General features: G+C 38.2%; 1 protein-coding gene across 1 annotated transcript in view; it reads left to right on the forward strand.

Moving 5' to 3' along the window:
- ARHGAP6 (Rho GTPase activating protein 6) overlaps nucleotides 1–10,588 on the forward strand; it is a 46,231-nt gene extending 35,643 nt beyond the window's left edge. The window contains exons 9-12 of the mRNA XM_010172611.2: nucleotides 137–234; nucleotides 6,432–6,694; nucleotides 8,248–8,328; nucleotides 9,017–10,588. Coding sequence (XP_010170913.1) covers nucleotides 137–234; nucleotides 6,432–6,694; nucleotides 8,248–8,328; nucleotides 9,017–9,723 — 1,149 coding nt within the window. The 3' untranslated portion in view covers nucleotides 9,724–10,588. The remainder of the gene's footprint in view (nucleotides 1–136; nucleotides 235–6,431; nucleotides 6,695–8,247; nucleotides 8,329–9,016) is intronic.
- The last annotated feature ends 1,004 nt before the right edge of the window (nucleotides 10,589–11,592 follow it).

Here is an 11,592-nt window from a genome sequence, read left to right on the forward strand (position 1 = left end):
CTGTAGCAGCTGAAGCTATCAAGTGTTTTGAAGGTTCATCTCCATGTAAAGCGTACTAGAGAGAGCTAGCATAGTACCAAAATCAATGTATGTGAAAGGATGTTCATCCAACTACATATTTTTATTGTCTTCATAGGTTTCCCCTGACCTACAGAATGAAGTGCTTATCAGCCTATTAGAGACTGACCCAGATGTTGTGGACTATTTGTTGAGGAGGAAGGCTTCCCAGTCATCGTGAGTAATCTGTTTTTTCATCATCTGTGTTCCTGATGGGAATTTCTATCTCCCACTGGAAGTGTTCAAAAGATTCTAGTTTTCCACAGCTCTTCTGCACTGTCTACAGTGGAGTAGAAATGTCCTCCCCATTACACAGACTCTGCCAAAGAAATCATGACTCTTGTACAGTGTTTTCTAAAGACAAGTCTTGTTTCCCGATTCAGAGGAAAGATTACGTTCTGCTGCAGAAAAAAAAAAATGACATGTCCATAAAAATATTCAGTGCACTATTATCTAACAGGATAAATTCTAGTGATCTGCTGGTTCATGTCTTGGGTTTGTTGTAGTCTTTAGTAAGAGGAGGCGTGTATTACACTACCCTTGAAACACACCCTCGAGTGCCTTAACTCAGCCTTGGCTAGTAATTTGACTCGTTTGTTGTTCTTTTCCTATTCTATACACATAGGACATTGTAAACTAACTAACTGCCACAACAGCAGGTTTATGAATACTCTTTGGATACTATTTAATCATATGCTTTGTGAAAGATCTGAAGAGAAAAAAAATCACACCAGTCACTACTGCAGTTACGATACATAACATATTCCAGCTTTGTGTATGGTGTATATATGCCTACACCCGTGTGCCTTAATGCTGTGAGTTTGTACATTGGGATTAACGGGATTCCTGGCTTTCTCATGGGACACACAGTCCTTGCCTTTGTTCTAGTGAATCCCAAAAAATCACAAAATTTGACAGGCTTGCTTTAAGTAATTTTTAAGGGGTTTCCTAGACTAAACTCTCTGGGACACATTGGACTTGGTCTTCCTGTGTGTGTGGAAAGTCCCTAGTGCATTCAGAATATAATTAAAATTGAATTTGTACAGTCAGTTAGCTATGATTTTTTTTCTCTCCCTCTGAACATTGTGTAGTTGAAGGTAATGTAATAGTGTGCCTGGCTTTAAAGGAAGAGCTATAAACGAAATAGTATAATTAACACATGGAGGAAAAAGCTTTCTTTAATTCTAAAAATTAAAACCAAAAATACGTGCAGAATATATTGTGTGTTGTAAAGGAATTTATTAGTTTGTTGACTTAACCACATGAACACATAACATGCAGTAGCAAACTATCACAGATCATCTGATTTGTGGTAATTGTCTCTGTGTGTTTTCTTAGTGTACCACAGACATGAAATAATTTCAGTTAGTTTATGCCTGACTGACAACCATGTGTATATTTAGATCACAATAAATGCAGGATAATTAGAGGTACGTTAGCTGTCTTTTACACTTGTTTCATGAGCCAAGACCACAATTAGGAGAGAGACTGCAAATCACATGACATAAGGTAAAGTCTGTAGAGACTTCCTTCTTTAAGCCCTCAGTTTGGAGTGATCATATTATCTCTAACTCAAGCTAATAAAAACCTTCATGCTGGATTTCACCATCTGTATAATACAAAGACATAAAATTGTATCTCACATGTGGCTACACATATCAATTGAGCATAAATTTGTCACAAATCATTGTGGATGTAGCAGATTATTGATAGATCCTGTTTCCTTTCAGTTAATTGACCTTTCCTTGAGCTCCCTTATTTTTCAGCCAGCATGCACACCTACAGGAGAAAATGGATCTTTTGTGCAAAGGTGGTCACATCTGATAAAAAGGGGTTTTATAAGAAAAGGTTATGAAGCCAAATAGGGACATATAGCTATACTAGTACCAATTTGCTGTATTTTCAGTAATGGAAAGATGAAGTATCACTGAGATAGGAAAAACTTACTATCTGTCATTTTTCTTCTACTCTGCTGTCATGTAAGTGATTTATTCTTAAAGTTAATGAGCTATATTTTCACTGTGATTGCAACTTCTTGGTTAAGATATTCCAGGTAAATAGAAGGAATGTCGCTTAGTGTTATTGCTAGGAGTGTGATGCTCATAAGATATTAATCTATTTCAGAATATAATCTCAATTTTGAGGCTTTGTATTTGTTGGTTATTTCTCCTGTAAGAAATGTGAGGCAGAAGACAACAAGATGTTTATCTTGATTTGATAAAAATGAGCCTCCAAAATACGTACTTACTGCTCTCGGAAATTTTATAGTCATGTACTCAAGATCCAAATTGGGATCTGTGGAACAGAAAACTTCACATGTTCTTGAATCAATCTTAATCAGAAAAGCTAGTTGGCTGCATAGTGTAGAGTATGGAATCAACTTTGAGATCTTAATGTCATACTAATTGCTCTGAAGGTCCTGCTTCTGCAGTTGTGCTCACATCTCTGCTTTGATGTCATTACAAATGCTTTCTTGGCTCCAATCTAACAGACAAAACACAATCTCTTTTCCTTCCCGGAGGAGGACAAATCAGATGTTTCTCATCTTTCAGTTCTCTTCAGAGCTGAGCATCATGAATGGTATGTCAGGGAGTTTATGGAAGTCATTCATGGTAAAGCACTAATTACCATTGGCAGGAATTACGAAGTGTGCTTTGTGGATGACTTCCCCAACTTTTTTGTATGTTGGTTTGATGACAATGGATTTTGGGGTTTCCAGCTGTAAGATGAAGCATCTTTAAACTAAAACAAAAATAAAATGTTTCTTATGATTATTTATTGCTTATCATGGTTAGTAGTCCTTTTAGAGTAAGTGAGTTTCAAAGTTACAGAATTTTTGAATGTTTTTGGATGGTGATGATGGGTTTTAATCCATCCTAACCTGTGGCACAAAGATGAAGCCATACAATAGGCCATATATATATAAATGCAGTTTTCCAAGCTGCAGAAGCTCCCTAAATCATTGAGTCCTCTACCTTGTTACAGTAGCAACCACATCATAATCCCATAATAATCTGTTTTGTTGGTGGCACCTGTGTTACTCAAATAAGGATGGAAATTGCTACTGCATCCTGCCACACACTCTGTATGATTTGCCTCTTGTAAGACATAATTGTTTTCTCACGTAGAAGCTTTAAGGTGTAACAGAAAAGGATTTCTGCCAAAACCAGAAAGGGTTTTCCTGTTTTTGACCTTGGTGCCAGTAGAAAAGTAGGAATATCCCCAATAGAAGTAATTATTATTATTATTATTAATGTTTTTCCAGTTCACCCATGCAAATAAACTGTGGTGGATGACATCAATTCAGAAGGATGCCAGTTAAAAAGGAAAGCCCAAGACTCCTTCATAGCATGGTTGATTTTTGTTCTGGAATCTGAAATAGTATTTTTGAACATATGTGGCAGCATAGGTTCCTTTGGCAGCTTTCAAATCTTTCAGTTTGTATGTAACCACTTTTAAAATATTTTCTTTAACGTAGTTCATAACCACTAGAAAATACTTTACTTGCTTTCCCATTTCTCACCTTTTATAGTTGTAGTTCATAACCACTAGAAAATACTTGCTTTCCCATTTCTCACCTTTTATAGTACATAATATTCTATTAATCTTTGTGGGGACCATAATCTGCCCTCATTCATAGACTGCACGTAGGCGAGTGGGTGTCTTGCATGGTATTTACATTTGCCTCCCAATTCAGTTTTTGCGTAGTGTGTGGGTAGAGAATTTCACAGCTATCCAGGGGAAGATGAATTTTGAATTTTTGTAAACATCCATTTCCTACTGAAAGCAAACAGATGCAAAAGTTTTGTTTTAAGGAATAGGTGAGAATTCATTCTTTACTTGGAAAGAGGCAAGGCAAAGTCTTTTGCAATTTTTATTTATTTTATTTGTGAAGAGCATTCTAAAGCTGCAAATGTATGAGATCCATTTCCAACTTTAAAGTATTTAATCCATTTTGGTGGTTTCTTGTAGTAAGACTGGCGGAGTCCACAGGCATTTTATTTGATTTTTAAAAATATTTTTTCTAAACAAATATGAAAGAGATATCATATATATATATATATAGTCGCATGGGCTTACTAGCAGAAACTGTAAATGAGTTTAGAAACTTGAACATTTGGATCTTTCCAAAGACTTGACAGTTTCCATTTAAGTAAATTTTATCAGGAGCTCTGTCTTGAGAAGAGATAGACTGTAACAGATCGTTCAAGGTAAGACATGAAATCAGTGTTTCACAAAGCTCAAGTTTATGTTCCCACATTCTTTCATTTCCATTTCCTTTTCCCCTGTTCCTTGTGTTACCTTGCCATGGCTAAATGGTGGTGTACTTCTTTCTTTGCCCTGTGCAACATAGTTAGGTTTTGATCCTGCAAAGATTTACATGTGATAAGCATTATTGGTCACTGTTAGTGCGAAGTATGTCTGTATGCTAGCAAGGTGAGGTTTAGATGATGTTCAATCTAGAAAGCTGGAGAGAAAGACATTTGGTTGTAGCAAACCTACAGGTACCAATATTTCTCCCCTTTTCTCTCAGGTCTTCCTGTTTCTTCTAAATTCCCAAGACATTGCTTAAATCTTGTCTTAACTCACACTCACTGCAGAAGTTTTTTTTAGAGCTTAAGAGGGCAGAAAGAAAGGAGTAAGGGACAAAAAAAGAGATAAAAGATTTGTGATAGAATTGTACATACTCAAAAGACAGTAATTCAGTGTGTGGCTGTTTATAGATTAATTTATTTTGGACTCATCTTCAGATGAGAAGCTGAGATGGGAAGTTAAATAATTGAAGCATGATTTTTTTTTTTCTTTTTAAATGACTCCACAGTATTACCAAAGCAACCAGACTGGGAAGCACAGGACAGCACTACTTGGCTAAAAGGCAGCTCTGGTTTTTTAAGTTGGCCCCGGTTAAGGTTCAGGATCAGTTCAGTGATGGATTTCCTGCTGGAAGTTACTGAGCAGTAAACTTAGTTAATTCATTCCCAACACTTTATGGTTGCTCTTATACTAGAAAAAAAATGGAATACCGAATAACATAATAATCGTGGTGTTGAGTGTATATATTTTATGTTTTGGGACATGCAATGTGTAAATTGGCCAGGAAAAAGAAAAAGAAACAGCAGCTTGAAAGTGGTGTAAATTTTTGTCATTATTTCTGTATTAATATTTAGTGTGCTGTGACTAGCCTGTCTTATCACTGTATGTTTTGCTTATTTTCTTTCTTCAGTTTTATTTCGTTTGTCTGGAGAGAGGTTTTTATTGTTCCATAACAAGTAATGTGCTTTGGCTGTTCACTCAGTTCAAGCTCTCTTTGAACTTGACTCTGAGAAGGGCTGACCTTTCTCAGTACACATTTACAAGAATGTGCCTTTGTCATATTGCATGCAATTAGAGCAGATATTAATGTGAGGTCACTGAGAAAAGTGTTTGTTTCTTAGATGCATATCTTTTGCTTCTCTTGAATCAAAGATCAAGGTGCAGAGAAATTAAAAATGAGTAACAGAAATAAAAATTAGGGAGGACCAATAGGAAAAAAGTTATGTTTGTTTAGAGTATTTCTACATATTCTTTGGGAGGTTCAGTGACTCACAGACGACCTCGTCTCTGCGTAGTAAACTGTAAGAGTTAAAGAAATCTCCCACAATGTTCCCAACACACTTCAGAAAATGAGAGTTGTCCCTCTGAGCCTTGGCTGGACTTTGGTGGGTGTTTTGTTTGCCTTTTTTTTTTTTTTTTTTTTTTTTTTTGTCAAAATTAAATGCAGGCCATGGTGTTGGTGATGTAAAGGTGAAAGGGTAAAAGAAGTTGTAGAAGTTAACAGCAGAAATGATTGCTTTCTGCCCCCATCAAAAGTATGGTAGATACCTCTGCTTGTCCCCCGTGGAATATTTACCTTCTGGTATCTGTAGGAGAGGATCCTTCTCATAGCATATGAGGCAAGATAAGGTTTTGATTTTTCTGACTGCGTAGTACTTCAGAATGGAAGAACTGATTTTAGCATACTGCTTAGCATCAAACTAAACTTCCCTATCATGCCCTCAGATTGACTGTTGCAACAGCCTAAATTGTCAAGGTAACATAAGGAACTGATTCACTATTTAATTTCCTGTGGTGAACTGTACAGTTACATGTTTTTTGTTGTTTTTTTTCTTGACAACAACATCTTTTGATTTTTAGTGGCCTCTGCTGGCCACTTCATGACAAAAGTTTTTACCCATGGAAAATTCACCTCTGTACTGCTTCTCAAGTGTTTTAATTTCAGCAGCTGTGGTCATGCTCCTGTATTTGATTTTATTTGTATGATGTCAAACTACACCTGCAGCTGTGAACATAAAGCATTTTTCATTAACAGTAGTTTGTTTATCCAAATTTCTCAGGAGCCCCGAGATGCTGCGGTCAGAAGGTTCCTACTCCACAGGAGGAAGACATTCTTCCACAGACTCCAACAAAGCTTCGAGTGGAGATGTCTCCCCTTATGACAACAACTCCCCGGTACTGTCTGAGCGCTCGCTGATGGCAATGCAAGAAGAAGTTGCCCGCAGCCCAGATAAGCTGTACAAGGTACCTGAACAGTACACACTGGTTGGACATTTGCAGCCTAAGACAAAGGAGAATTCTTCTGCATCACAGGCTGGAAAAGGTAGAGTACATCCTGCTCACGTTCCTCCTTCTCAGCAACTGGTGCGAGTTTTGGAAATAATTGAAAAGTGTTTGCTCTGTTTCATCATCTACCAGGACTTGAGGAGGAGTAGTGTAAATAACCTTACAAGAAATGACTGACCAATATCCTTTTTTTTTGCATTAAGCCTGACAGGTCTGTGCTTAGTTCTTGTTAGCTCAGCCAGCTGTCAGGGATGCTCTTGATATGGCATTTCTCAAAACCTGGAACTATTATTTAGGAAAATAGAACTAGGTATGTCCTACTTTTCAGCCTGTCTGTGACAGCATGGCAAAGACTGATTACTAGTCCTGTTCTGTAGGACTATAATATCTGCAAGGTTATGGCCTGGACTTTGGAAAAATCAGAGACTTTTAAGATGTCAAACTACAAATTTTCTCCAGTTGAAAAGAATGACCTCAACACCCTCTCACTGGAGAACAGCTGTGCTGCACGGCGTTACATCTGCTGCCATTTACACACCTAGCAATACTAGTGCAGGGATCCATAATTTCCATTAGCTATCTAGGAAGTGCACACCTGAATGATTTCTTCTGTAAAGAGCTGCAATTTAAACTGATAGGTCACCAGCACTTCAAGATGCTTTTCATTTAATTTTTTTTTTAATTTGCATTAATGAAATGCATATTTAGCAAGCCAAACTTCAAGGGCTTCCAGTGCTTAGGGATGCAGATAACTCTTTGGTAGTATTTTAAAAACCATTTCATTTCAGAGATACTGGTTAGACACTTAATTCCCTTTGGAATTATGGGATTTAGACTACTGTCTCAATTATATGCTTTGTAAATGCCAATGGGCATTTATCTTCTGCAATCGGCATCTGAATGTTTGAATAGGTTTCAAAATTTGGTCAGATTTCTAGTAAGTTATGAACAGGAAATTACATGAAGTTTTATCACGTTAACTATCTTTTGGACTTTAATATGCTTCACAATAGTGGACCATGACGAATTGGGAAGTACCTTTACTGCCAGATAGAATTGGAAAAGGCATGAGACAGTTATAATCCAACACAATGCCCAATGTTCACCTTTCATTAAATCTCTATTCTGTGACAGCACTTCTGTGCAAGACCCAAGCAATGCTGCAGGTTGATAGAGCATGCTTTACAGTGACCCCTGGGGCTGGGGCTGCCTGAGGGAGCATTTCCATTCTTTCCTTAAAAAGCACATGAACTACCTTCTGTTGAGTAAATCCTTCTGTTCTTGTGCAAATTCTCCAACTGACTTCAGTAAGGCAGAGAACTTCAGGGAAATTCCACCCTTTCAGCAAACTCAGTCATCCTGCCCATACAGACCTTACTGAATCCATTACAGGATCTAAGCCTGAAACAGCAAGTAGCTGTGAACAAATACATTTGAGATGTTTGTGTTAGGTGCACAGTCAGTCAGATACTAGTATGTGTTAACACCTCTGATACCTTAGGTAAGGTTTAACCATTCCATTTGTATGTTTTGAAATAATGGCCTTAAGGGGAACGATGAATTATCTTCTTCCTGCTTTTATTACTGTAGATGTTTCCGAAGATCATTTTGATATCTGGGGCACCTGGCATTCAACACTGAAAAGTGGCTGCAAAGATCCAGCAATGACAGGTCAGTTATTTCTCAAGTTCTAAGCCCAAATCTAGCAAAGATGCAAATAATTTTTTGGCTTTGAGAAATCACAGTGAAACCAGTACACGAATTCACATTGTCCAGAGTTGGACTTTTAAAAGGTGACTGTTCAGTCAAATGCAGAGAAGTGCAGTGGTTATACAAATGTGACGACATTTCAAACTGTCACAAGATAATTTAAGAAGTTGTTTTAAAATTACTTAAAAAAATAGTTTTATGATCGTCTAAAAGTCACTGGCAAATGGATGGCTGGTATGGTTTTGAGAGTGGCTGCCTCAGTGGCAGAAGCGCAGGCTGTGAGGTTGGTGGCCTTGGCCCTGGCCGATGTGGTCCCTGCAAGTCCCTGACCCATCCTGCCTTTGTTTTTCTCCCATCTGCACCCAACTCACAGAGGAACTATGAGACTAAAACACACACCCTGCTTTGCAAGCGTTGGAAAGATGTTAAGTGCTGCAAAGCTTTATGTCAGAGCAAAGCATTGGAGTCACTGGGTAATATGTTAGACATGGTTCAGACTGACACAGGGCTGCTGCTCTGTGTCCCCAGGTTCAGCTGGTTGTGAGACTGACAGACGTTCAGTCCCATAGCCTGGTGATAAAAGCCCCCACGTAAATGCCACGTAAATGATTACACAGACTGATGTTGTCTTTCTGACTCTGGTCTCCAGGTTCTTACAGGAACATTTACGAAAGCAGCTTGCCAAGACCCGGACAGTACTCTCTTTCCCAGGGGAACCTGGCCATGTATTCTCCTCAGTGGCAGGGCAGCTCCTCCGAATTGGACACCAGCAGACAGGTCATGCGGCGGAGCCAGACGACCGCTGCCATTCCTGAGCGTCAGCTCCATCCCACAGTGTCTCGGGTGTGCAGTAACCCACAAATTGAAGTCGGCGGTAGGAGTTCAGACCTGTCACACTCAAAGTCAGAGCGGCACTTGACTTTAAGCGGTGTGAAGGACCTCAGGGAGCATGACTCGAACGTAGGTTGTTCACAAAGCACAGCCAAGCCCTCCTACAGAAAAGAGAGGCCACCACCCCCTTACCCAGGCCCAGCAAAAACAAGCTCTGCGTTGTCACAGCAATCGAGTGTTTCTTCAACGTTGCACTCTTTGTGGAGACTTCAAGGCCAAGAAAAAAATTCAGGGACCACAGCAGCTGGAGGACCACCAGCAAAAGCCCCTGACCAGGCCACCTCCAGGCAGGAGCGGCCGGCCCCACACACCCAAACAGGTCACACCTGTTCCACAGCTCCTCATGGTCAGAACAGTAAAAATGCTTCAGAGGCGGACTGGCATGATTGGCAAAGGGAGAGGTGGCAAATTTGGGAGCTACTATCAGCTGATAACCCCGATGCTCTCCCGGAAACCCTTGTATGATCAGACTCTACAGAACTGCCACTCATACCTACACCTGCCTCTCATAGGAAAGCAATGGTGACATTGGAAAATGGGGAGGGCTTGTTTGTTTTATACCAACTGAATTGCATATACTTTTTTAAAACTTTGTTCACTTTAATTTCTTAACAGCACTGTCAAGCAGTCCATTTACAAATACAGTATGTTCCTGGTTTTCAGCAAGCTTTGGAGAAAAAACAAGATGAAAATTTAGTTTAATAACTGTATATGCATACCCTGTGTATAAGATAAAACTGTTGCTTTGATGTTGCTAAAAATGTATTTATATATCTGCAGTTTTGATGATTGTATATTCTGTAATGGGTATTGTATGATAATCATATATTATGTTTTCATATACAGATGTCAGTTGTTCATGACTGCTTTTTTAAAAAAATCACTGCACTTACATTACCGTGATATGCATTGGAATTCTATAGAAAGTGCACAAGCTGGTTTCTGTGCTTATATATATAAAAAAAAACCACAAACCCAACCTGTTAAAGGGGGAAGTTGTCCTTCTTTTCACTGCCTATTGAAAAACACTAAAATAGAGTGGAACATGAAAAGCCATATGTTTTATAAGGGTAATAGCGAGCTTAGAGGGGAAAATACCAAATATGTTTTTCTTATAAATATATTTGCAAATGAAATTAAAATTTGATAAAAGATTGTAAAAAATATTTTTTTAGATTCTAGTAGGAAGCAGCTCAGAGAATCAACTAAGAGCAAGGCCGTGCCTAAACCAACTAAGGATGTAGTGCAAAGGTCTACCCTCCAATTCTAGAGGAAAACCAATGTTATATATACAGGATATAATATATATATTTATAAATGTATGATTTTATGTATTGTTTTAAAACAATAAACTGGAATCCAAATTTTAGAAAACTAAACCCAATAAATTGAGGTGTGTAACAACTGAGAAAGAATATGGCTTTTCCTTTGAAATAACAAAGCTTCAGCATTAAGGAAGTTAGATAAAGAAAAAAAAAATGCAGACAGACAGAGGAAAGGGAGTCACACAGAGTTTCAGGAATGAACCTGACCTTTGGGGAAGTTCACAGGTGCATTTCTGTAAATATTGTGCCAAAGTCTGGGTCAGTAGTACTATTTCAGTAACTGTGTGTTGCATTGTTAAATGTTGCCGTTCTGTACACGTTCTGGTGTTTTTAAATTGCAAAATTGTTTATGGCCAGCAGGTGGCAATGTACTTCAGTATTCTAGAGAAAATTCTTTTTATCACTTGATAAGGGAAAGTGTATCATATGAAAAGAATTTTATAAAACATATTAGTCTTAATTTTAATGACATTGAAGACTTACTCAGTGATGTTGTCTTTAAGTTCTATCTTGTGCCATAATGATGGAATAAAAAGCTAAGCAAAATAATGAGCATATTTTTTTGCTCCTTTTTTTGAAATAAGGTTTATGTAAAAATTGATATGTTTTTATTGCATTCTTGACTATCTTTGTCAAAAACATCTAAAAGGCTTAGGAGCTTAAGGACCACTTTCAAATGCAACTTAAATATACAAGGTCCAAGGTTTTACTTGAGTTTTAGGCTTAAAATCCTTCATATAAAAAGTTTGCCCATCATGTCCCCATTTCCCAAGTAAAGTTACAAGACAAAAGCACCAGCCCGAGTAGAAAGGGGCAGGATTTGGCCTTTGACTGTTGTAGCGCTGTCAGGCTGGCCAGCTCTTTTGATAAATACTGCATTCAGTATTTGGAAAAGCCTTGCAACCACCAGAAGAGAACTGAGATTTATTCCCTCTCAATATGAGACTTGATAGGAAAAGGTTCTTGCATGTAGCTTGTTGCAGCAGCTCTGTGTCAATTTTATTACCCC

This window comes from Antrostomus carolinensis, unplaced genomic scaffold, assembly GCF_000700745.2.
Source record: "Antrostomus carolinensis isolate BGI_N321 unplaced genomic scaffold, ASM70074v2 scaffold11797, whole genome shotgun sequence".
NCBI classification, from domain to species: Eukaryota; Metazoa; Chordata; class Aves; order Caprimulgiformes; family Caprimulgidae; genus Antrostomus; species Antrostomus carolinensis.